At 39.9% G+C, this 27,947-nt stretch overlaps 1 protein-coding gene across 3 annotated transcripts in view; it reads left to right on the top strand.

Annotated features, from left to right (window-relative positions):
* The window catches only part of LOC124214541 (uncharacterized), a 50,408-nt gene extending 22,544 nt beyond the window's left edge, over nucleotides 1-27,864 (top strand). For 2 of the 3 annotated variants that reach the window (XM_069134528.1, XM_046616900.2), the window contains 4 exons: nucleotides 11,892-12,000; nucleotides 19,932-20,117; nucleotides 23,273-23,444; nucleotides 24,308-27,864. In XM_069134528.1, coding sequence (XP_068990629.1) covers nucleotides 11,916-12,000; nucleotides 19,932-20,117; nucleotides 23,273-23,418 — 417 coding nt within the window. In that variant the 5' untranslated portion in view covers nucleotides 11,892-11,915 and the 3' untranslated portion in view covers nucleotides 23,419-23,444; nucleotides 24,308-27,864. Of the gene's footprint in view, nucleotides 1-11,891; nucleotides 12,001-19,931; nucleotides 20,118-23,272; nucleotides 23,465-24,307 lie in introns of all 3 variants that reach the window. The other variant, XM_046616901.2, reaches the window with a different exon arrangement.
* The last annotated feature ends 83 nt before the right edge of the window (nucleotides 27,865-27,947 follow it).

The raw sequence follows: 27,947 nt of genomic DNA, 5'->3' as shown, positions 1-27,947 counted from the left end.
TATAAGCAGAGATTAACATTTCCTTTACACACCTCAAAATAATTCAACACGATACACACGAGGTGGATGCCACCCCAGCATTGAAACTGCTTCTATATTAAACACTTTTTCATGTGCTGCTTCATAGAAAATTGACAACGTTTTTTGTAATTTCTTATTTTGAAAGGTTCAAAAAAAAATAAATAAAAAATTGTCGATTTTCTATGGAGGAGGTTTTGATGTATAAAGAGTTTTAATGCCGGGGTGGAATCCACTCCGTGTGTATCGTGTTGTATTATTTTGAGGTGTGTGCAACAAATTAGCATATTTCGTTATTACTTTTATTTAATAGAATCCTTTTCTGAGTATTGGGAAAAAGTCACTATTGTTTTACCGAAGAACAGTTAGGGTGAATCGCACCCCAAAGGTACGGTAAAGGTTAATTACTTCGTCTTTATTATTTAAAAGTTAAAAGAAACGAGTTTATGAATTGGGGATAGTAACATCGACACTCGATTGTGAATTTAAGGAAGTTTCAACGGCGTTACGCAGCAAGTAAAAATTAGATTGCGTTGCGTGTCTGACTAGCGTATTGGGTTTTTCAGAGTTTGGCAACGTCGCGTCACGTTATTGTGAAAGCTTTTTATATTCACTTTATGTACTTCCAAGATCTGTCATGCATAAAATCCATTTTTTTTTCAATTTACAACCGAAAAATAACTCCAATACAGCAATTTCACGTTTTACGAATGTGATGCGCTGTTGCCACGTCACAACGTGTTATGGCTTGCACAGCTGGATACAATCTCAGACGCGTATACATTTTTTTAAATAATTTTTTCCAATATCATGGAAGTGGCGAATAATTTTGAAATATCTTAATCAATTATTATTAGATTTGCTGCTACGGCCAAAAAAAAATTGTAAAGGAATGTCAATGTCACTTCATTACAAATTCAATTGATAGCTTCAATTTCTCAGCCATTCTTCGATAAGAATATGTGTAAAACGAGCGAAGACATATTCGCTTATATCTCACAAACAATCCCATGAAACGATACAAAATTTTATTCTGGTGAATGAATGACATAAATATATCGAATTGCCAAATATTACCGAAAACTGAACGTTAAATTTTCGTATCGTCAGAACTCCCTTGAAACAAAAATCTGTACGCGGTATATGATAAAATTTTACCCCCACGCGTTAATTTATGTACATACAAGCTTTCAGGCGAAAAGTATCAAAATTTCCGCATGACGCTACTGAACGCAACGCACAGAAGCGAAATTGCCTCCGCAGAGGAGTACTAATTGCAAATAAGGCTCGAAAGCTCGGGGTTCGTGCTTTCCCGGTTACGAGAGTCAGTAAATACGTACAAACCCTGTGAGTGAAAATTCAGGTACGTACGTAAACATACACGCATACGCTCGTGTTACATTATAGGAGATAACAAACGCGTAGGCAATTTGGACGTGCGTTCCTTACGCGATACGTGCACAAGTTGAGGTTGAGCGAGGCGCCGATCGTGTCCCGTAGTATTATGGCTTTATTGGCTCCTGAGAGTTGTTATACCAACGAGATCGCCGTCAAGTTATTGAGCATTTTGTACGAACTGACCGAGATTTGACGTCCGATCTCAGGCGCCGTGCTTTTTCGATTTCAAAATACGTCTGAAGATCGTTTCAACCCAGTTGTCGAAAATCTTTGGAGGTGGTTACTGCCGACTTTATAAATTCGAACTGGGGAAAATAATACGGGAAAGCCTGGAGCAGATATTGATTTGAAAATTTTCAACCAGTCTCGCCACGTTTTGGCATCGTATGTATTAGACATGAAAAGTTTAATACCGTCGATGAAATACCACATGTTTAACGAAATATTATTATATTTCAGAAAGCGTGTAATAGATTTACGGATAAAACGTGCGTAAGTACGACGTCTCTCAAAGCCCGAAAAAGCCCGAAAAAGCCCGCGTTATTTAATTTTGTGTCCATCAAGATCACGTTATCCAATTTATTTTTATGAAACACGTCGCAAGAACCGTAACGAAATTTTTGCTTAAAAATATTTTCCGACAGTATCGAACCAACGTAATTCTCTTGTCTGAAGTCGACGATATATTAAATCGGTCGTTTTGCGATTCATAATTCCAACCAAACTCTGCAACAAAGTTTGAAATTGTGGAAGAATTTTTCATCTATTTTTCTTGTATAATTCCAACACCGGAGCTCCTCTTGACCCGTATCCCAAACTAAGCCGTCAAAGTAAGAAGTAAGAAGGGTTCCCGAGGCGTAACTTCACGTCATTTAGGGTACCCGCAATCCTGTGAGAATGTTCTTGTACGTGTATAGTGCAGTGGTGTTCTCTCTGCGTTAAAGCCAATGTTAGAACTCTCACGGTGTGGGTATATTCTCGGGAGAATTCCGAATGAAATTTATTTCGTCGGGTTACCATTCGCTAGCCACAGACTCTTGTCTCGGCGCCTGAAGGGTCTTCTCGTCGTAGTGAGATCGTTGATAAAGACACCCTTCACCACGTCAGCAGATATTTAAAACATGACGCTGATACACTTTTCTCGTAAAACAAAAAGGACATGGTGTACACCGAAAATTACAATCTATACCTTATTTTGCAAAGCTTTCTAAAACCCCTTTCACAATCCGATATTATAGATGAATTTAAGAGGAGGCGTTACGAAAACGCCTTGCGAAGGCCGATCTTTGTTGTATTACCAGGAAATTCATACATGCTGAAAATAGGGCGATAAACCCCGGGCCAAAGTTCATTCACCTGGCTAATTGATTTTAGAACAGCTTTCCATTAGGCGTATAGGGTGGCTAATGAACGACGCTCGGCGAATGAAAGAAGAGGGCTTTAAAAGAAGCTTACCATGCGAGATTGTTGAACAAATTGTTTGATTGGCGAAGGTGCTTCGGGTTTATAGGTACATCCAATTTGTTGAGATCATAGAGATCGTGCAGTGCTCGTTATGGGTATAAATCTGCCCTGGGTTGCGAATCAAAGGACAGAATGTAGGCGGTAAGATAATCTCAAACCAGGTCAACAGCGCTTTGTCATACCGAAATTAATCCACCGTTTCGCAAAGCTTTGATCCTTTTGCAATATTCCAGTCATATGTTAAAAAAAAACACGCGAAGACTCGTCGACCCAACTTCCAACGCAACTTTCTACAACCATTTCCCTCATCAAGGCATATTTGGTACATCGATTTACTTGAAAGAGATTCATGGCTCACAAAGACAAAACACATATTCCTTGTTTTATTGAATAAAATGCTGGCTCGTAAGTTACAGTGTGTGAGTGATTACTGGTAATTAGACAACATAAGGAAGAAGTCAATTTCTTCCTATCTTCATCAAGCGTCACAGAGACGTGGAACGAAACGTTGTAAACTGGCCAAACGGAAGAAAATCTTTGCATGAATTGAACCCTAAATACCTGCTATGAAGCTATGAACAAAATCAGTTCGAAGCATTTATCCCCTTACTACCTCTCATTTCGCGGCTTCGGACTTTACTTTTGCCGCTTTGCACACCTGGAAAAAAACGCGCTAAACATTTTTCCGTGAATACTTTTGAACCTCTCAAAGAATCCAAGCAGTGTTGATTACTACATCGAAACTCTTTAGAAAACGAAAACAATCATAGGAATAATAGTAAAGATGGCGACAAAAAAAAAAATAGTACACTCGGATTGAGTAAAGAAGAACGTTCAAAGCAAGGGTGAAAAATAACAGCCAAACTTTAAAAAACTTTTTAAACTTTTTAAAAGACTCATTCTTACGGAAAATCGAATCAGTGACATTTTCATTGATTTTTATCAGCGTAAGTTGAACACAGTTTTGGTTTATTTTTGAACACTGAAAAAAGTCTAAGCGAAGAAAAAGCTTAGTTCCGAAAATTCCCCCGCGTGTTCTTTCGTCTTAGTTCCCAACAGTTGTTATGTATTGTTTTTTATTTTATGGGATTCGAAGTCTGAGAATTAAAGTTTCGGGAAAGTTAGCACAACGATTTGACAAGAGCGACAGAACTGGCATTCCTGATAAACCTAATGAAAAAAGAAATATCTGGCAGGCGTTGACTAGGACTCAAAATTTTTTGTGCGAACACGTTAACGAAACAGCTTCCGCTGCAAAGGATCAAACGCCAGGATGTCAGAATGCAGGCTCGTGAGCATCGGCTCCTGCTTCGAGGTCGCCTACCCCGGATCGAAACCCTTCGGTTCTGCAGAAGTGCTCGAGTTACGACGCGTGGAAACAAGGCAGTCTTGATTTTCAAGCCTTTATATTTCGCGCGAAGATCTCGAACGGAATGCTCTCAGAGCTTGGACGTTGTCGTTAACGGGACTGAAAATTGCGTCGACAGGAAACAAGGCTGCTGTGGCTGCGATAAAAAGCTCAAGTTGACTCCCCTCTTCGGATGGCACCGTTGGTCGAGCACCATTATCGTTGAGTGGCTCATTTTCACTTTTTTCCTTCTATTTATCGGACCGTCGGTGTCACCCGGTATAAACAGCTGCGATTCTTCGCTTTCGCAAAAGCAAGGCAAGAATAGAATAAGAAATAATTAAGCAATACTGGTCCGCGGCACTAGCTCACAAAGCGCAGAAATCTTTGGTCTAAATTCCGGAAGAATATCCTCTAAAATGTACTTCTATGTATCAACATCACCTACCGTAAACTGGCCATAGAAAAGCTTTAACTATTCGGCCCACAATGCCAGAGCCCGTTAATTATCACACTTAGTTTCGTAGTGTTTCGCGGTATATTCTCAACAATGGATAAATACGTATATATATACGTACAACGTCCATGCATAGCGAATGTATAACGTCGGGCGGAATTAATGTAAGCTCATATCCCACGTCATTTTCGTGCGAGCTGTTTAACGAAGAAATAAATTGTTGTGCTTCGCTCGGACGATTAATAATGCAGACGATGATATAAAAGAAAAACGCATCGAACAAGAAGTGAAAAAAATGTAAATGCTGAGGGAAAATATTGAAATCCTTGTAAAATGGTTTTGTCCCGAATTTTGGCTGTACACCATTGGAAAAATGTCAAACTAAAACGCCGCCGAGGAGATTATTTGGCGGCAGATTCTGCGCTCGCTGTGTATTCATATAGGGTGGTTAGGTGGTACGTACCTATCTGAAATACGTAAGGGTTAACGGTACTCCGCAAACACACGGCAGCTACCACCGTTAGTATAATACTGCACAGGCAACAATCCCAAATCTCCAGTCCGCACGCAGACCTTAATATGCTTAACCAGCTTTGCAAAAAAAAGCTTTCCCAGGTTGTGTAACACAGGGAAAATCCGTCCGGATATTTAGCAGAAAATATAGGTTCGAGGGTGCATTGAAAAACTGGTGTGAAAATCCTCAGCTCTGCACTACGTCATTCGGTATCAGCTTCCTTCCGTTTCGTCGGACGTAACCTGGTGATTTGTGAAATTTTCTGCAAGCCTCCCTGATTCATCAAGAAAACTGTGAATTGAACTGAACCGAACGAGTTGATCCTATGATAAAGACGGTTTCTTCTTCTCGTCCCTCAGAATCGAATTTATCCCCGTAGATCAATTTAATACGCTAAAAGTTTAATACATTGGTTTTCACGGTGAACGGCAGGATTCTCGAGGTTTTCTTCGTGTTACTTCAAGTCCATTGTACGGGTATTTGTGAACGTTCTCGATCTCCGCGGAAAAGCATCACCTTTGTTACATATAGTTTGATATACGAGATAACAATCGCTGGACTACTGGATCCGAATTGATAAAGGCTTCGTCTCTGATGAAACTAAATTCTATTGGTAGGTAGTTGGTCATACGGCGTACGGTAACAACGAAGTTTCGCAGTCGCAATCAACGCGGTTTAATGAGATTTTCATCAATTGTCACACGTTCACCTGCTGAAAACGACATGTCACATGGAACCTCGAAATATCGCTGGCTTGAAGCCGCTTTTCGTAAATATGAATGGTAGTATGAGTTTCACTTTGACATATCGAATATCGAATTTGATCTATGAAAAACGTTTCGTTTCTGTTTCATAAATCCTAGATAATAAACGAAAATGGATGCAAAGAAAACTGCTTTAAAACAGTACGAAATTGAAAAAAAAAAAATCATGGGTAACATATTTTTTTGGGAAGTTTTTAACCTTCGCTCATAGAATTTAAGCATGATTAATAATTCTATCTATGATCAGTTGAGTTGAAGAGCTAATATTTTACAAATCATCAACTGTGATAAGGTAAAATGAGGTTTGAGAAGATAATAAGAATCAATTCTCCGATGCCCGAAATAGTTCACATGAATCGATTATAAAGTCGATAACTGTATTTCGAGCCTTGTCATTTTGAAAAGTGTAATCAACGTCTGTCAGAGACCACTAGATACTGCGATAACGGCGCGTGTCACTCACGTTGAAAACTCGAAGTGTTGTTCAATCGACGTGAATCCACTGGACGAGTAGCACGCAATACTTTTTCGGTAACGTACGTATGACGACTCGACCACCGCTAGGGTCATAAGAACACATATCATACCTGCACGTTGAATGCCTTGCATTTAAAGTAAAAAGAAGAAGAGTTCGGATGTTCATTTTACGGATACTAGTGAATCTGTTTTCGAAAAGGATCATTCGATTAAGCAGCTTTCAAATTTAATTCCATTTTCCGGACTACTAATATTGATCTTGCCTCATTGCGTGTATTACAAATATTTGTGTAGTGTGATTCACGTGCCCCTTAGACGTCTCGAGTATTGTAAACCTCGAGTTTCAATTACGTCTCATGGTGGCATATTTGTATATTCTCGTTTTGGCAGGCATTACGTTGCCGCGAAAAGTGTAATAATGCAGATGCAACCTCTCTCCGAGCGTCATTATAAAACGGTGAATAAAGACTCGAAAAAATGTACGATATTTTGATCGTCGTCTATAAGCCACGTTGACACAAGCGAGAGCAGCCGTCGATAACAGACTCGTGGAAAAGCGATCCGTTCACCCACTCATGAAAGTACCATCTCCGTTTGAGAAACAATATGAATTTGAAATTTTCCACGATGCAGCAGAGTTGATATTTCCAGAATACCCGGTGCGTGTATGCATACAGTTGTACTCCTGCATACGCAGACACCCTCTGTAGGCATTTCGACCCGTACTGTAGTAGCAAATACGTGGTAACTATGAACAGCCTGAGCATAGGGACGAGTTCCACACCGATAATTGAGCATGTATGCGGATAATCCAAAGCTAAAGACATATCACATATACCGGTGGGTTTCATGAATATCCGCTATAATAGATATGCGAGTAGATATACCATCGTGCCAAGTTTAATCATGTTAGCTAACGGGTGAGTCGCTAATGTATGATCACTCTGAAACGTCTGCACGGAAAGAAAAATAATGTAGATTTTACATCTCTCATGGTGAACATATGTGCATGGATAGCACTTTTTTGGAGTTAAATCTACAGCAATTTTATCAACATTTACAAATCCGATAATAAGAGTTACAAAATCAATAGTAAGAGATATGCTTAGGTAGATCCATCACAATTGATGTAGATTTGACTCCAAAAAAGGAGTATCCATATATTTACGACACGGATGTAAAATCTATATTACGTTTATTTCCCTGTGTAGGCGACGTGCGTTGATCGATAGCTAGACGGACGTCGGGGCGCCAAGCTGATTCTAAGCCATAGAAGCCGAGCCGACATTACTTCCGAAAAGTAACACTCAGCTGGTTTCCCACCATCTGCAGAACCCACCGAAAGTTAGAAAAGTCCGTGAGAAGTAAGAGAAAGGTGTGACCAACTCGGACAGAAAAGTCCCTCGGAGTTGTTTCTTCGTCACTCTTAGTTACGCCTTCGGAATAAGATCGATACCTAAGCCTTATGCCAAATACATGCTTGTTTCTTCCACGGTGCGAGGAACGCCGCATGAAACAAAATATTTTTATAAAACATTGAAATAACATCCACGAGTGCCACCGTATTCCAAAGTCGAACGAAAAGTCTCCTTGCTTGGTTCGATACCCCCGACAACGCTTGCGTTTTCATGTCGTTAATATATTCAGTTCCTGTCAAAGCTTCACCGAAAGATCAACAGAGGCGCAGGCCTTGCTGCAAGGCTGACTTTGAGATTTTAAGCAAACTTTTGGGCTTAAGATACCCGTTGTTATGATATCCTAACTCCGTATCAGCGGGTGGACTCAGCGATGGGAATAGGCTGAATGATAAGAAGACAGTCCATCGCGAGAACAATGGAACTCGGTGCTTGAATCACTATTACTCAGTCCCATCATGAAACAATATGCCTACATTACGCGGTTAGGCTGTAGCTACACTTGAAACGGCGTACGAACCCAGCATCGCCAATGCCAAGGGCATGTATGACGTTCTCATCCAAGGCAAGAAGCGTCCAAGTTTCGGAAAGTGTAATTACACGGCGTTCAACTTGCGGAGTTTGGTATTAACTGCAACGCAAAATTAACTGTGCAGCTACTGTCAAGTTTGGTTCAACACAACTTAGGAAAAATACACTTTTCCAAGAGAAGTTTGCCGACAGGCGTTGCATCATCGATGATATCAATCACCGATAACTTGTGGATAATTGGAATACCTCGGTGCTATCAGGCAATTAAATTATTCCATCAAGCATGGAATCTGTTCGAGAATGGTCGACCTCAATGTGGGTACCTTATCTGGCGGTGAGCGATCCTCTACTTTGTCCTGGTTCAATCAGGTGACCCCAAACCTATCTACTTTACGACTCGATTCACCCGAATCGAGTGGATCCTCCTTAGAGAAATAAGGTAATCGCTTTCTTGCCAAACAATTTTCCTACTCCTGTATTTCTGATATACTCAGCAACTGAGAGAGCACGTGCACCTGTCAAGACAGTGACGCTAGTCATCTAGCCGCTTGACAGAGCAAGGGGATAAGTTGAACAAATAGACGCAATATCCTTGCTCTCATAAAAGGGGAACAAGGTCACGAAAGTTTCATCTAATTCTGAACAGTAAGTTTCTATTTCTTCTTGAAGGTGGGCATATCTCCTCGTATAGTTTTGGAAAGGGAATCCTGGCCGATGTAAGGCGGCATCTCCAATATTTTTTCCCTCGACTTTTCACTCGTCCAGACCAGTCCGTGTCTTCTTCCCTAGTTAGTCATGCCATATCACGCATTTGATTGAGGCTCGGATCGAAGAGACTCGCCCGCCTCTTCCCAACGTCAAATCCAAGGTTCCGTTCGTTTCTCTTGATCCCTGTGCCTATCACAAAGCTTCCCCCCGAGGGAGTTCTCGTGCACGGCAAACGGCTCCTTCGCTTCTTGCATCATCCGGAAGAAAGGGTCTCGAGCTGGGGTTGGAAGGTCAAGTTTGTGAACGGCCTCCTGCCGCACCCTAGATTAATCCCGTCGACGCCAGACACGAAACGTACCGCAAACTAATGTCAGCGATATACAGACTGGACAAACGAAAGACTTACTCGGTACCATTTGCACTGCCGTAAGAGCACTCAATTTCTGCCAGTTAAGCTTCTCATAATTAGAGCAAACTATACGGGGTAAAGATTCCTTGAAAAAGTAACGGCATTGTAGGGATCGCGAGGTACGCGGCTAATGACAAGAACCCGAATTTGCTTATTTTTTCTTCGCCTTCAGTTTTCTCAGTGTTTTATCACCGATTAAATAAGGGAGGGTTCGCGGGTAAGTGCTAATCGATGTTTTCGTTTCGACGTCTGTATCGCAGGCATAGCTGTTAGATTAAATTACTTTCCGAACACACCTGATTGTGAAAGGGGTCGGGTAAACCCACGCACCGGGATTCCTCGTCATACACCTGGTACACCGTACAGCATTCATTGCATAGCCGAAGTTGATTTTAATTAAACTTCGTCTTCGTTCAGAAGTTTATCGTGGCGCTAATTTTCAATTACAAAGCTGCGTGGAGCCATTCATTCCGCAATCGAAGGTGCTTATTTTTCTTATTGCTGGTAAAGAACCATGGCTGATATGCTCATCGTTAGTCAGAAATACTTAATCTTCACACCGATACTCACAATTAGAGATCAAATATATTTACTTGGTATTGAAATTATCTTCGTATGCACGCCGCGGATGACCTGCAGTTAAGAAATTGTTATAAAGGCTGATAAGAAAAAAATAATTATTTCACATTTGCGGTATCACGGGGATCTCGCATGTGGCGAAGAAGATTGAAAAAAAAATTCTCTCATGACCCGCCGAAGAATCAAATAGAATATTTTCACAGGACCGGTACGTCTGGAGAGAATTTTTTAATAATACGCTCTTATGGCATCAGCTGCTAAACAGTCTTTCGAAGGATAGTCACGTAGAAGTTAGGACCTGTGAAACGACACCCCTTCTAGCTGGAGGCAGTTAAGTAAAGGCGTTATCGTTAGATGAAGGGAAAAGGCGCTACTGGCCTCGACGTAGGTGGAATAAATATGTGTCGTTTGCACAGAATCGTACAAAAATTTGGTCAAAGTTTCGACTGCTAGCACACTCACGTTGTGACTACATAAAAATGAAGCGGAGGTAAAAATTGCCAGTTCGAAACTGTATAAGTTGCATTCTTAAAGCATAAGCACAAAAGTGTAGGCTCCATTTTACACGTCAGTCGCTCAGCGATGTAGCCCTGTAACTAAGTTTCTTCCTATTAGCAACAATTCGTAACAATGTGTTCATGCAATATGCTGAGAGACTTTATCTTCGTGAAAGTTTAGTAACGTCAGGGAAAGAAAACTCGAGGAACAAAAACATCAGCCAAGTTTTCCATCGTGTAATTGGGGCTCCGTTAATCGAGTCGTCATCTCATATTCAATTCACCTGACACTTTGACATATCCCCGTGACCTTAATCGAAGGAAGAAAAAGTTAGCCAAAAAATAATCTGTAGAGTTGTCATCAAGTCGACATGTATCATTAACCATGGTGGCCTTGGGGGATGTCGTATCGTTCCTCCTTTCAATTTTTCCATAAACCGTTTGACCCTCTTCCATACTTCCTTTCGCCATTTTATCCCTTCGTCTGACAGAAGGGCAAGCCATCGCTGATATGTGGCGAAAAATTCCATATTCATCATTCTGAATGGAAGAGAAAAAGTAGGCCTACCAGTCAACGGAGTGACAAAACACTTGAACTTGAAATTATATATTCCTGAACACGAGTAAAGTGATCGATTATCGAGATGAAATGTTTCCTGCAGAAGCCTACCTTAGTGATTCGTTACATTAATAATCTTCTATATTAATACTTTGTTGCTAAAGGCTGCAGTGACCACGTGGTACAAGCCGTGTGCAGTTTTAGATTTGACAGACGTTGCTTTGAAATAGTTCAAATTTAAATCAACCTGCATTTATCGCGTTTCGAAAGTATTATCAAGTTGGATGCGCATACAATCGACAAATCATTAATCTTTGACAGAAGTAAACTACCGTATTCAAATGTGAGCATTTGAGAACACGCGCCGGTGAGAGCGCCCGGTGTTATTGATTAATCGAAGGTACAGAGTGAGGAGCGTAAGGGTAACAAACAGGGTGGTAATTTGGCTACGTCACATGCGCAAAATTAAATATAAACTTTGAACCAGTTCGTTTCACCGCCGAAACATTGCCCACATGGTTCATGCTTCATGCAAGAGCCAATTATTGTCCCTAAAAAAATAATCACTGCCCGCGTGATTCGCGCCTCATAAGTTCGGCCATAGGCAGAGAAAATGTAAGGCCAAGTGAGCCAGCCGGAAATAGAAATCTTCTATATCACGTCGCTGACAATGCGAGCTAATGGGCGACGTTGAAACGTAGTCGTTGGAAATAATTTGTAATTCATGGTGTGTTTTCACGCGATCTGTTCCAGACGTGCTCAACGAGGATCGGAAAAATGTCGGTCGAGGTGAGAGCGGGACGTCCCACAGTGCCATCGGCCCCTCAATCGAAGAGACCCACCATCCTGGTGTATCCAACGGGTAAGTTGATTGCCAGGCATTCTCCGTCCAACAATAAGGACCTAATCCAGAGGCTCAAGTGTCGAAGTTCTCATCGGCACGGCGTCGAGAAGTCGCAGCTAGTCTTACAATTAGAGCATATGCTACCGGAGGTAGCTCAGTCCATGCCGTCAACCTCGCGAAAACTGCAGCCCGAGTGACGAGAGAGCGAGATATATTATACCCTGGATACTCTGGCTTTCTCACTCTACATTTGATTGGCCGATCCTGTTTCCTACCGAAAAAACGTGAATAATCAACAGCTATGTATTTTCATTTCAACTATACAATCATAGTCGTTTGTTTCCAGTAATCATAATTTAATGCGAATCTATATTTTCACACTTAACAATTTACTGCGAAAAATTTTAACCAACTGCGTAAAAATCATTCATGCTCATTGACCTTCTCGTGACTCCAATGTTTAGTCTTGAATTTCTAGTTTCCTATATATTTTCAACACATATTTCAACATCGTAGATGGTAAAATTTACTAAGTTGCAGCTGGGTTTCTTTTTAAATTTGTCGAAACGAGGGCGTTAAAAGTGGGAAAACGTATCGGCGAACCAGGTGTAGAGGGAGGGAGACGGGTTATATCTGGCATAACTCCTCCATCTCTATCTATGCAGCCAGAGTAAAAAATGTAAAATTGTACGATAAGGTTTTACCGCTACATTTCAGTCTCGCTGACGAAGAAATCGAGGAACCGAAACGCACTTGGCGCAATGGGAGAAACATGCATAATCCTCGCGCGATTGCACTTAACTTCTGTTATCTGAACAAACGTGGCAATCGCTAATCCAGTTTAGTCGCCGATAACACAACCCTTGGCTTCTCGGAGTGAGCGAGGTTATTAAGAGCGGGTACTAAGTCCTTCAAAGTCCTAATCACCCATTCGCGGATCGCGTTGCGTCTAGGACGCGGCACATTGCGGATTTCGGGTCCAGCTACGCCATCATCCGATTTGGAATATACCCTTTCGATGATTGAGATACGCCACGCCTTCGCAGTGGGAATTCCTTCCTCCCCGGGACTGATGTCTTCGATTATCATTTCTACAAGCTGAACAGCACTTGACGTTAATTAACCTAAAATTAATTCGGACAAGGCCGCGACCCGCCTGTTAGAATTAGAGTTAGAAACCCCGTATTGTCGGACAATTATAAGGAATCCAAATCGAGAAAGAGGATTCAAGTCAGATTACACAGGTTAACAAAAAAAAAAATTTGTTTTTTGTGTGTATATTCAAATGAAGAAATTTTGATTTTATACGGCGATTATTAATCAAAATTTTCATTTATTAGTTACGGAGTTTGTTTTTGTCTTATTTGCGTTGATAAATAAGTCTTGAAGTTTTTGATTGGCAGTATAAGCATCAGGTAGCAGAACGTTATATTTATAAAATTATGTTGAGTAAAATGTTTTTTCTTTTATTAGTTACATGGAAGAAATCAAAATTTGATGTCTAGAACCCGCACTCAAAATTCGTGTTGACCGGTGATATTTCTGTTATATTTCCAGATATAAAGTGATGGACAAAAGTATTCGTTCCGTGGATGAATTTAAATAAAATAAGGAATAATTCTTTTAATTAACTTATTTATTCAAAAGTATGTCGTTTTATTTCATGTCACAAGTAGCCGTTATGGCAAGTATTTCACTGTATTTCTGTCTTCGATTCTTCTCGACGCATAAGAAATCAAAAAATTTCGCATTCAGCTGGTACATCGCCACTATATGTATTATGCGAGTGCGGCTTGCAGTCCGATATGGAAATACATATAAAGTATGAGCTTTTGTGCTTTTATGCACATACAGCCGCGTTACACGCGTGGCGATTGCACAACGGGGGCCTTTTTCACGGTTCTTAATTTATCATCTGCAAATAGGGACTTTCAAAATCCTATTATGCTTAATGCGCGTGGGCAACGAGGCGTATAATGAAATCGAGATGAACGAAGAGCGAGGGATGTGCGTAATAAAAAATCAAATTTACCCTGCTGAGCCGTGTTGAGTGACGCTTTTTTGTTTTCCCTGTAGCTGTATTAATATTGAAAGCTGACGGATTAATCATTTATTCCGCCGCTTCGATAAGGTATTCAAAAAATGTTCAATGCCAATTCGCGCTATTCATTCCACAAAACACCATTATAATTGTAAAATGGATAATTGAGTCGACCCGAATGCCTGTCCCAATTGATTAAAGTCAACCGAGCTGACACCTGCCCGCAAGTGTTACAGTCTAATCTAATCACGCAGCGATTCCGGGCAATTAATCCCGTTCATCGATGAATTGCTTTCGGAACAATATCGCCTTTTATTTATCACCATTTTTGCAAGGAAACAGAAAATCGCGCAAACCCAGTTCGAAGGCGAACTAATATGGATCGCGAACAACTAGTCCACGGTATTTCGAAACCCCTTCAAACCTTCGTGTCTTATATGACCGTCGGACTTGCACATCGCTTTTCGAATCTGAGACGGGTGTAAATTCCTCAGAGATCCGGTATTGGATCTCGAGTCCGTCAGGCTTCCATTTGAAAGGTGCGTCCATATAATGCCACGATTTTACAGAACTATACTTTGTGCTCCTGAATCTTTTGCAATAGAAACAGAACTGAAAAGCAAATTTCCCGACTGTCGGTATGCCCTGGTTCGCTATGCGATGCGAAAAGTTGCCAATCGTCGGGACTGAATGCTGGGAGAATTCTCATTACATTTTCTATTAAAAATTCTGTGTACTTGCGAGGCTGGGTCGTATTTCGTGCCGTAGATTATTGCACAGTTTACATTGAATGAAATTTCGATTTTAAAAGATTCGCACGGGAGAATTGTGAAATTCGAATGTTCAGCAAGGTGAAAATTCTGAGCGGGTCCTGAGCACTTTAAGCTACTGCAAAAACCACGACGTTTCTGTAGAGGAAATATTTCGGAGGCGAGAAAAATTCTGCCCGCTTTTACGCTTCGCAATCCTTGTAAGTAAGTGGCAAAAAATTAACTTCAATAATCTTATCGATCCTTGAGGCGAGCAAGTAATAAATCAGTCCATTTACTACGGGTTACGAATTTAACGGGAACAAAAGTATCAAACCATTCCACCTCAACGCGTCGTTCGATAACTCAGCCAGAACACTTCTAAAGGATGCACTTAGAATAAAACAGAAGCACGAAATGGAAACTAGATGAAACTGTCTACAATGCATCTCTTGAATGTCTGTCTCGTACAAAGTAGGTGTACTATAATTTAATGTCGAGCTCAAAGTTTGCAATATCGGTTTACACCGAAGAAGAATAAGTCGTGTCACTCTCCTGCCTTGCAGGCTGATGATATACGAGTCTACCTACCCAACCATTCTAGTCTTGTCAGAAGTCTTGGTACACGGTGATGTTATACTCAAGGTTGTGGACGAAGCGTACGGTCGAAATGGATTGCATCATTTATATTGCATTATCTTGCCTGCCGTCTGCATTCTTAGGGAATCGCACTGTCACTTTCAATTTGTAATACCGACATCTACGAGGAACGAACAAATGTGTGATAGAGTTTCTCCTGAATTTCGGTCTCCTTTAACTGGAACAACGTGTACAGATAATCCGCAACCAACCGTTGGGAAGAAAAATTCACACCGGAACGGAACGCGCACGTTCAGCGGTAATTTCAAACTCTAGCCGGTAAACTTTGGGTTCAAGATCCTCGACCGCGGTAGGCAGAATATTCAACGCCGAAGGGTGAACGGAGTACGCTATTTCCTGTGTAAATAATGTATGACCATGGACGTGTATAAACCATTCTAGTTCGCTAGCGAAGGCCTTTGCCAAAGTGTAATTCGAGTTGAAGGCAGTACTTTGTTTCAATACAATACGTCAGAAAACCGACTGCGGTGCCTCCAGGCCTGACCCGAAGCTCAAGTTATCATTCAAATTTCAACAACTATGGGCGACGAAACGAATAAGGTTTTCACAACGACGCTATTATGAAAATTATGGGTTATCAATTCTCGACAATAACGAGAAGCATCGATCTCTTCGAAACTAATTCCTTATGTATAAAGACTAGAAGGTCGAAAGTCTGAAACTTTTTTCCAACCAACTCACTCCTTTGGAATTATACATACGACAAGTAATTTTTTGGCACTTGGTTAGTTTTAACTCGTAATAACACGACGACATACGAGTTGTGATGGTGCGTCTCTTTTAATTGCCGCCATCTCTGAAAGCGTGATTAAAACTGCTTGAGGGGACAGTGTGAGTGAAGTTTTGTTCACGTATGTACAAAAGCACGCCTTACACGTGGTAGTCATACCGAGAACACGTGGTTAATTGCATTGTGAGCTTCGCTTGTGTGTCGAGTAGCTCATATAGAGGCAGAGATCTGAACTTATATCACGAGTAAATAATCTAGAGTCGCTTTTTGGATCTCTCCAAAATGTCCAAGCAGCTAATTAACGTTGCACTCTATAAACTCCGAGGATTCGTGTATCTTATTTTTATTTACTTGTTTCTTTCTTCTTTTTCTCTTTGCCTGAATCAGTGATACATCAGTCAAAAACTCACCGACTGGCTGAAAAGAAACTTCCCTCGCCGCTGTTTGTCTTGAAACAATCGATGCTTGACCACGAAAGGTGATAAAAAGCTCTCAGGATTTCGTCTGGAACAAAAAAAAAAAAAAACGGTCTTTTATCAGGCTGTTGAGAAAGTTAAACGATTCAGGATTTCTTCGTCATGGAAATTGGAAAGAAAATTTTTAAATGGTTTAGCGAGTAAAGGGAACCGATTAGACGGGCTCGGAAAAATGAAGGTAATTTAGCGGAATTGTTCGAGGTCTGGAAGAGACAAATAAGCAATTTGCCCGACAAATTCTTGCCAGTAATTAATTCTCGCTTCGAATACGTATTTATTATTTACGACTAAGTAGCCGGGTGAATGTTCGGCGAACTAAAAACTCAATTACAAGTTCGTTTTACTTAGAAAAGTACGTACATATTTTATGCCATGTATCGTTGGAATAAACTATGCTCGTTATTTCGAAACAGATAAACTTCGCGTCGACACGTTTACGTCCGACCAACAACCGAGCTGTACTACTTACCAATTTTATAATTCACCGGCTGGCATAATACCGAAGATTTAATTTCAAGCTCTGCAAACAAGAGTGAATATTTATATAAGATGAATTTTATTACATCTTAAATTCTTCAATTGCTCTCCGCGGTATTTTTCGGGAAATTTTTCCGTCCGGTCCGAACAAATAAATGAGATTTTTTTCACGTCTGCGCTCATCAATCCGCAGCAAAATATCGTACCGATTGTTTGAAAAATTATATCGTCCTCCCGTGTTTTAATATTAATTAACCCGGTGTGTTGTTATATTTCAATTATTATCTTTACACTTAGAATAATTCCTGCAAGGCACGAGAATGAAACAATGGGAGAACTCTGTGCCGTCGTCACAAGAATTCATTCCTTTTGTCGCAGTCATCGCGTGACGACGTGCCCACATTACGAAGATTCATAACTCCAGCAGTGCGTGCAGTCAGTTTATACTTCCTGTTAGCTGTCATATGTATAAGAGAACTGAAAAAAGCGGATCACTCAAAATTACGCCATCAACAATGGTAGCTCTTTACAAATGGAAAATGGAAAAAGAAAAAAAAAAAGAAAAAATTGTCTCTTTCAAATGCGCATGAAAATTTCGGTAAATCATCTCAACTAGAATATCTCAGTCAAATATGAGCTCTTAATACTTATATTAAAAGGTGTCTATTTTATTTTATCCACTTTCTATTTAAATTACACGTAAAAAAAAATCTGAAAATTGTTGAACTTTTTTTTTTCTCGTAAACAGCTTGACTTATAAAGTATCCGAATACAGGTTATTATGGAAAATTTAACGCTCTATAAAAAAGTACTATGATAGAATTTTCCTAACTCTTACAGATTAAGAGATATTATTCAAGATGGCTCAATGTTTATAGGTGGATATCTCTTAATCGGTTAGAGTTGGGAAAATTCTATTTATAATTCAAGAGTTTGCGAGAAAAGAAAATTCAAATTCTCCGATTTTTTTTGTACATATTATTCGAACAGGGTATACGAGACGAGCACAGTTGCGTTATAATTTCATCGGTTCCGGCAAGGAGGGAGAGCCGGGAATGGCCTGCCTGTCTGTGTACATTCAGCGCCCCAGCCATTCTGTCATTATGAGGAATATTCAAATCCTGCTGCAGGGAAAAACATCATATGAAAAATATTTCATAATTTTCGTCTCGATTCCAGACGCGTCACGCAACGTAGACGGTGAATTGGCGCTGCAGGCTCGCGTCCCCTTTTTCAGTCCTTGCAGCTCCTCGGGTGTTCGTAAAATTACAATACCCCCATTGGAGCCAGTCCTCGTCATCTCGCGTCGTCGTATCTTCGCATTTTACCGGTGATTATGAAAATTTATAACGTCGTATCTCTGTCTCGCGGTTACTCTCATTTCGGATGTACTATTCGTGACATCTACGCCGAAAAACTGCGCGACAGTAACGTCTGGTTAATTATATACTCGATCAAACGTGCGTCTGTTGTATAAGTCGGTTGATGAAATTTCTACCTCTGTTCACCGCCTTTAATCCTTACATGCACGTTATAGTGAGAAACGAGGGGGGGAGTTTTTCAACAGAGATATCAGGTATCATTCACTGCTCGTTAAAAAATTGAAAAAAAAAGTAATAAATGAATGAAAACAAAGAAAAACTCATCCTCTGACGATCCGATGTCAATTTTGTATTGCACATTATTTTTATTTTATAATCGTGGAGTGACTGACTCCAGCTTTTGCAGAACAAGCGAAACGATGAAACGGTAAAAACTTTTAATCATCCCTTTGTCTCCGCTGCAGAGTTGAAATAACTAGTTCATTTTCAACACGTTATGGAAGTTAGCGAAACAGTCATCGATGATAAGCGTAAAGCAATGGCTTCAAATCTCGAAAAGCGATACATTACGAATTATTTTTACACGAATTCATAGAAAAGTGTAAAAATCTAACAATAAAAACATTCGTAATCCTAAGCAAATGTCAAGACGAAAACAAAAATTTATCTCATGCAAGGATTTTGGGACTGATTTATACTATTTAGGATGGATAAAAAACGCTACTCCCACCTTTCGTGATATTTCCTAAACATCCCTGATCCGTACAACGAGTAAACTTTTTTCAAAGAATTCCGATTTCACAGATACGCACACGATGCTGCGTGTATATCAGTGATGTTCTTACGTACGTGACGTACAATCAATATATTACAATGTGCGATACCTGAAGGCACGTAAACACGACTGGAATCACGAGGCTGCACTTAGCTCTTGCTTCGAGTAACGGGCAGAATATACTCGATTACGTTTAAACACTTTACGTTGAATCACCCACTGATCGCGAGCACTTAAAACAGTGCCAACAAGGATTTATAGCACCAAAATCAACGCGCGTAGTTAAATCTCTGTTCCGACCGCGGCGAACGCTGAAACAGAAGTGACCGAGTCAAGCTTATGTTTACAATTGCCGTGTCAACATTCGAACAGTATCGACCGTACAGGTTTTCACCGTCGGAAATCATTTCGACTAATCGCGGTCTATTCGTACACGCTTGATCAGAATTTGCGGAAAAATCAACCGCTGTATATTTTAATTAGATTAAAATCAGTTTCAGTTTGGAAAAGCTGTCAGCTGATGTAAAGCTCGCTCGGAAAATTTTCAAGGTTCCTCCGTAGTCCCCCTGCCGCGAATAAATTTGAAAACATACGTGTTCGCGATTATCCGGGGATCTGGAATGGTGATTTATGTTTTAAAAAATTGCAAGCCCGCAGGAGCTGAAAGAACACTGTTCTCGCGAGAATCTGAGCTTTGATGATACTTTCTCATTTCGCAGTTTCCCCGGAGAGCATTATAGTGCCTATTGTTTCCTGTATACTTGGATTCCCTCTACTCGCTCTTCTGGTCATCTGCTGCCTGAGGAGGCGTGCGAAACTAGCGAGAGAACGAGCCAGGAGGAGAAATTGTGACATGGACCACGGCGCGCTGAGTCTTGTCAGGTTCAGCCCCATCCATCGACTCGGTAAGCCAACCCTCGCTCTCCTTGTCACTCACCTTTTTCTCCCTCTCATTTAAACTACAAGAACATCCTCCATTGTGTGTGGTAAAAATGCAACGTTGTTCATTAACGTGTGTAATAATCTGGTTGAAATTTTGCTAATCGTGAAATATTCGCAATCGAGTAACTTCGCCGGTTAAAATCGTGTCGCGTTGGGTACCCAATACGATTTCGGAACTCCGTTTGCTGGATTTTGGCCGGAGTAGAATGCATAATATCCCTCAGTCGGCTAATTTAAGCATCCGAAATTGAAGCGACGGGGACATTCGACCCTTATTCGGATCTCCGTCTTTCTCCCATCGCTGGGACGACAGAGTTTATATATAGAAATGGAAACTCAGGTACAATTTGGGATAATGTGAGCCGATGTATTGTTATCTCTCCCGATAGCTGTTCATTGACTTCGTTGAAAAGGTAAAGAGAAGGCTGATTTTTTTCACCGTTTATATACTATGTAAATCTATACCTCGATGTGGCTGTTTATCGAGTAGTCTCGGGGAAAGTACACTTAAATCCCGGGGGCCGACTCGAGCGTCAACCTTCATAAAAGTTGGAAGGATTTCTATACGACGGGTGGCTACAGGCAAGCGTTGAAAACCTCCCCTAAGAACGTATCTCGGTACGCTAAACGTCGGACGTTGACGTCGTTACGTTCCCACGTTCCCGTCATCGTGCTCAAGACAGATAACCAAAGTGACTGTCAACGAGTTTAACATCTCGTAAATATTCCGTTGATGGTACTTCGAAAAATATTCTTTTACGCGGCTTTAATGGGCTTCCAACCCTCGCGAATAGCCGTTCTATCGTCTCCAGAGAAAGTCCCGCGCTATTCACCGTGTCACCGGCTTTGCAGATACGGTTGCGTGGGTGGAAAATTACCTTCGTCTTCTCGACGGTGAACAAAAACACGTATTACATTAAACATGATATCGTACTGTAGCCGCGCGTTTGTTATTTCGTCGAAATTAGATTCTGTTTGATCAACGGAAAGGTGCGTCGGGATTTTCAAAGTCTAATCCACTGCGGATGTAGGATTAAACGAATGATGTGAATATGAAAATTAAATCTAATGTTTGAAATTATTTTCTCCACCTGGATGACAATATTCGAGAGTAACGACATCGACAATTGTTTGGAGATCTCCCTCAAAGTTTCTCAGCGACATTTGCTTCTGGGATCATTTAGAATCCTTTCCATTTAGACTTGATCCACTTCACTTCTGAATCAATTAAAACTTTACATATTACGATTTTATCATCCCAGTTTTAAGCTCAACAATGTAAGGATAGTCACGGAGTTTATATTGATGATTCCGTACATTTCATACTTATCCCCCCCCCCCATATCTTTTTTGGGTAAAAAATGTCAGCTGAGATGTTTCACTGAGAGATGTATTGAATTTTGAAGCCGTAAATGGCAGAAAATTGTATACATATTGACGGCGAGATGGTTTAAAAGTTTTTTCATGGTTTTCCACCCTTTCATGTTCCGCACATATGCGGTGAATTCTCCGCCGCAATGTTACGATAGAATACGTAAGAGGGTTGTAATAAGGCATGAAAAAAAAAGAACAAGATAAGCCTGAATTCGATTCGTCGTTAATATTATCGCAAAAAGTATCTTACGAATTCATAATCGAAATAACGGAGAATTATTGGATATGCAGGTCGACGAATGAATGAAAAACGAAGTAATTTTTGTTTGCAATGCGTCGGCCTCGATTGTAGACCCTCCTCAGGAAATGATTTATTCTGACAACAGGTGATAGAACATATTTTTTTATCAAGTGCAACATACCATAAAACTGACAAATTTTTCAAATGAAAGATGAAAAAAAAATGTGATTTCTGGTTTAAAATATCCCTTTTTTGCACCAATGCTTGACGAAGGATCTGAGTATGGACTATAGACGTCGGTTGTTTGTATATATTAGTTAGTAATTTTTTCTTTATCGTTTTGAAAAAAATCGTTAGTTTTATGGTATTTTGAACTTGATGAAAAAATATGTTCTTTCACTTTTTTTTCAAAATAAACTATTCCCCGAGAAAGGCCTCCAATCGAGGCCGAAACGTCGGAAACAAAAATTACCTCGTTTTTCATTCATTCTTCGACGTGCAAATCCAAGAATTCTCCATTATTAAAGAATTGAGGTCAATAATCCAGTCATCGTGATTAAAGTAACATTTCCGGTAGACATCTCTGGTTTATTGTTCCTTCTTCTTTCGCCCAACCTCCGACTACACCTTTAATTCGAACTCTTTACTCCTGCACGCAGCATCAAAAGAAGACATGGGTGAAATAAATTTACAGAGTACGCAATATACGTGTGTCGTGGTAGCTGCTGCTTCTGCCGCCGTTGTTAATGCTCTCTCTTTCTGTGCAAGCGGGATTCATGCATTCGTTGCAATTATAGAGCAAGGATGTCGGATGTTAGACCTTCTATTACATTACAGCAAATTCTTTGACTCTGGATTTAGATGCATAATGCAACACACCGTAAAGTTGAACAGCATAAGATTGGGTTCGATTCAAAGCGAAACGAGATAACTCGATAATTAACGTAGCTGCTGCCGTTGCATTAGCAATATTATTGCGAAACCGTTTGTGTTCCATATCCACCGAGAAACTAACCGATTAGCTTAGGTATATCCGATATTGCTTTGGCAGTTAATAGTTATACTTCCTATTATTCGCTCCGTCGCTGTTATACTGGAACTGTTCATTAGTGGGTCGAAACAGCAAGTTTACGCTATTAGATCGGGTCGTCGTAGCAATTAATTCTTCAATGGTAGTAACTCGTTTCTCATGGCAAAAGAACCACTTGTTGCATCTACTTGAAAACTGCAATTAATCCAACAAGAAACGACGATTTTCCTTCCCCCGAATTTTAATTGCCGCGGTGAATCTTCTATCGGCATTTGAAATTTTCTGTTTCTACTGATGGTACAAAAAAAAAAAAAATACTAAAGAAGCAACAAAATGACAAGATTCATTGCATTACTTCGCATTTGACGGCAGAATAACACGTGTGCATGCATATCGTATATGCGAGAAGAATTAATTGAGGTAAATGTATTTGGCGACCGGTTAATTCGATGATTTTCCGACACTGCAAACAGCTGGAGTCGGGAGAACCAACAGGGCTGTATCTCTGAGGAGCGAAAGGGGCTCTCGGGCATTTCCAACCCTGGAACTGGACACAGTCGTCGAGGAGCGATCGGACCCGGAACAAAGTACGGCCCTGGAACTGAGTAGTCCTGACTAGCATACGGCTCTCGCGGCACCGCCAAGGTGGGACCATTAAAAACCAAGTAAACTACCTTTCGTCCATTTACGCGTAATGTACTGCTGATATGTGTGTGCATCGTATTTTGAGTGGGCATATGACCGAGGATGTTTCTAAAAGAGAAATTTGCTTGAATTAGTGATTTGGCTGAAGAAACTATGATTGTTGTAGCTTTGTCTCCCCGCAGGAAGAAAAGCAGCGTGACTTTCGCGTAGAAGGAAAATCACTCTGGAGATTGATATAGTATACGGGTTTTGATTTTAATCTTCGTTAAGATCCGCGTACCAACCATCTTTTCCGCTATGAGTTTAATTTGAGTAAAATTCATTCCACCGCGTCAGGTTCATTATTATCAACCATCAAGGTTGGGAGTAGGTACTTTCTCAGTGCCGTTAGGCTTCCCTCGTTTTATCCTCCCGACCCATGTTATTAAGTCCCTTCGCGCATAGGGATGAGACATGAAATTAGAAACAGCTGCGGTGTTATGGATGTTCGACTGATGGCGTCGACTGCAGGAATTGAATTTTCAATATCATTACGAAGACTGCCTGGTATTCTCTAACAATAAGCCCGCATCTTTCCATTGTCGTTATCGCCGTAGTGACGTTACGTTATATAATTGTTGTTGGTATTAAAATAGTTCCACGTTGCAAGGTGTTGATAACGTCCATTTCATTTTATTTTTTTTCATGTAGGTAATACTTGAATGCAAATTACTTTGACGTAATTGATTGTCTCTCCTTTAAAAATTAATGATTATGACCGACTGCACGGATTCACCCTGTTTCGTTCAATATCGATAAACGACACGGCTTGGCCTGCTGTCACAGGGGAAATACACTGAAATCTGGTATTACACGTATTTCAGATCGCCGAGGGGATCGACGGTTCTGGTCGTGCCACCCCCAGTGGATCGCAGCCCCCTTTGGACGGCCCTGACACACGCGAACAGCGTGACAACGGTGCTGGGAGACACCTAGCAGGAAATTGAAGACAGCGGCTTCGTCGAAGCGCTGGTCCTTGAGCTGCCGATCATTTACTGACAACGGAGTATCAACGACGTCGGCATCGGCTGCACCGCTGTCTTCGAATCATCGAACACCCTGCGCCAAGATTAATTAAGTTGACCCACCGACGTTACAGTGAACATTTCGCGTCGTGTGATTGTCGCGATGCTACATTGTATGAAGCGATAACGTCAAGGGGGTCAAAGTGGTGAAATCTCCTATCGCACAATCGGAAATCTAGACGACGAATTATACAGCTATTGCGAACGCGCAAAACGCGATTAATTAAACAAATAAGTCTCGAGCGAATATGCACAACTTGTACAAAATAGAAACAGCTGTTAATTATTATATTATCAATTGCTATACAGTGCAGTAGATGTATGTGTAATATATTACGCGGGGAAGTAGAATAACGTATGTAATATGTGTATATAATTGGAATTACGAGTTTTAAATTGTAAGAGGTCTGCAGTTAATTTGAAATGCGTAATTGTTCCGGTACCTCTGAAGTATCGGTGTCGATATTACCTTTTATACAACTGTAGAATTGAAATCAAATTAAAATATACACGACACCGTACAGTGATTGCTTTATTTTGTTGTGTCTAAACATTACCAATCATAAATTTCATTAATGGAATATGGTGATAATTACGTACAATTACCTTTCAATACTTTTTCAAAACACACCCGCATATTCTGATTCCGAATATTGATCTTCACCGTACATAGAGTACACTGCAACTGTGGTTCAACCGGGGCGCACCGGTTACCACTCTCGAATTAAAATAACTGAGGCAAGACTTTTCAATTGAATAACTTTTGCGACATACGGCGTAAAATAATCGATACCTCGAATGATTATGATAGCACGCAAAAAACTCGCTAAAGAATTGCATGTACGCCTATATGGGTATAGTTAGTGTATCCAGTGACAGAGTATAACGTAATTATTTTTAACGGCTATTGGTCACGCAATTATTCAAAAGTGTCACAGGCCAATATCAGATTATGGGTATATAAATGTATAATAACTACTCTAGATTATAGGCAGGTACACGTGTATAATATTAGCAAGTCTAGGTAAAAAATCCAACCGAAAGAGCAATCAAGTCCCATGTTGAGTCATTTTCAAAATTTTTGATAAAAGGAAAAAAAAATGATCACCCACTTGAGCGATGCCTCATGTTCGAATCTACCGACATGGCTTTGCTTGTACTACACACGTTTATAGGGTAGTCGCTAATTTGCATTCTTACGTATGTAATGATCATATTGATCGTACATCCTTGCGCAGAACGCGGATCACTTTGGCATATTAAAAATTATCTGCTTTGCACGGAGCTCTGCGAGAATTGCACAACAATCGTTACGCAAATAAAAAGGTCTAATCTACGGCAGCCTATCTTTCTTGTGCTAAAGTAACGGTTACCGTAACATCGTTTTCTTCCAATCGACAACGTCGAACAACTGTCTCGTAAAAAATCATAATTCAAGCGCGATTGATGAGACATCATCTGTAAATGGATGAAATTATAAAGAATTGTACGAAAGTACGAAGGAATGTTGACGGGCTGCGAATCATCATATAATATTGAAGTTAATAACGTTATCGTAACGAATCATGATGAGGAAAACGGTTATTTTTCGATTTTGGAATTGTCTGAAATTCAGTGAACCGAAATAAAACAAAACAATCTCATATTTCGAAATTTTAGTTCCATAAAAATAGTTGTAACATTATGAAAATAGTGATTTTTTGCCCCAATGTTTCCTTACGATAACGTAACTAACTTCAACCTCGTTGCCAATCAAAAATGCTAAACTAATACTTATAAATTGAGAAATTTGTGGTCGCTCGTGAAATGTGAAAAATAGTTGTAGATAATGTAGGTGTCTGAAAAAGAATAGCAGCAAATGGACCAACGCATCAGAAGAATTGTATAATGGAGATGTAACAAACATTAATCAGATATTGTAGAGCAAAATTAGAGTAATATGCCGAATAGTCGAGTAAATATTTTTATCCTCACGCCTCGGTAAGAAGTGAGTAAGTAGTAAGTATCTTATATCTATAATTAGTTAGGCGAAAATGGTAGAGAAGGAAAAGATGCCAACCTTATTGATATACTGATAAGTGTTGTAAGTTACAAACTTGAAACATGTTCTACACATAATGAAATGCCCACTTATGCCTTCCAGGAGTACTTTCAAGGCACAAATTTCATCCGGAGATAAAATTAAGTCGCGTGTAAATATATCGTTCAACTTTATTCCAATTATATTACGTGCAAATATTTATTCAGTCTAGGTACGTAACTTGTCTGTTTACGGTTCAATTGCGTCACACGTTACAGATTTTCAAGTCTAATAAAATATTCGTCTGCCAAATTCTGCCGATTAGACGGCACGAGTACATTTTATATCCCGTTAAATAAGTCCACTCGAATACATTTTTTAATTACAAGGAACACTAATGCATTAGTCATGGTATTCATCATTTCAAACACTCCAAAACACACGATAATTACGACTGGCATATTGCAACGATCACAGCACCAAATGGTAATTGTTGCATACAGCTAAACTATAATCGAAATCAAGTGAATATGTTAAATTTTTTAGGCAACACCCGCGAAGCGTAATAATAAAATATAGTTTTAAGAATGATGTATGTGTAATTGTGAAAATTGTTTGTGGCTATTGTCAAGTTTATCATGATGCACTTATTACGTTCTAAATGTTGCTATGTTGGTGGACATACCAAGATAATTGGATCAGAGTCCCATTAATTTCATAATGCCTGGAGGATTGGAGGAATTTTAATTTCTAAAACAATTTCTAAAATTAAAATCTACTTGAAGGCAGTACAAAAATTGAGAACAAAATTTCATCGCTACGAACATCACGTTGCAATATCTGGAGAATGGGCCCCTTGAATTCGATTTTCAGATTCAAACTCAATTATACAAGTGCGTTAAAAACGTAGTGCTGAGTACAGAAGTTCACAATTGGTTAGCGGAGAATAGCAGTGCAACACTGAAACTGCGTAAATACCATATCAAAGTAGTAGACTTTGCATGAATATGTACGTTAAAGTTACGGCTCAATTTATATATTGACCAACAATATGCTGACATTAGAATTAGAAGCACAAATACAAGAATCAGATAACAGTAGTCACAATCACGCGAAGCAGAACTTGTTGAATGTTTTAGATATTCGACGGTGATAAAACTTTTGTACGTATGCTGGTACAAGCTTGAGGCTAGGCGTAGAGTAGTACTAATTCGACGAAGTTCAATTTAAAAAAAAAAACTTTGAAGTTTTCAGTTCAAAAGCATAACAGGATCTTGAGATAAAATGTTGGCGTACCATATTTATAGAGTGTAATAAGATGAATTAATTTTACTAGCATCGTTTCCAAAAAATACTGTATGTACTAAAGATATTCGCTGAATAAACTATATATTTTAATAACAAAATCAGCCCACAATT

Source organism: Neodiprion pinetum, chromosome 3 (assembly GCF_021155775.2).
Source record: "Neodiprion pinetum isolate iyNeoPine1 chromosome 3, iyNeoPine1.2, whole genome shotgun sequence".
Taxonomy (NCBI): domain Eukaryota; kingdom Metazoa; phylum Arthropoda; class Insecta; order Hymenoptera; family Diprionidae; genus Neodiprion; species Neodiprion pinetum.
Note: the sequence above shows the minus strand (reverse complement) of the source record. Positions and strands in the feature narration are given on the sequence as shown.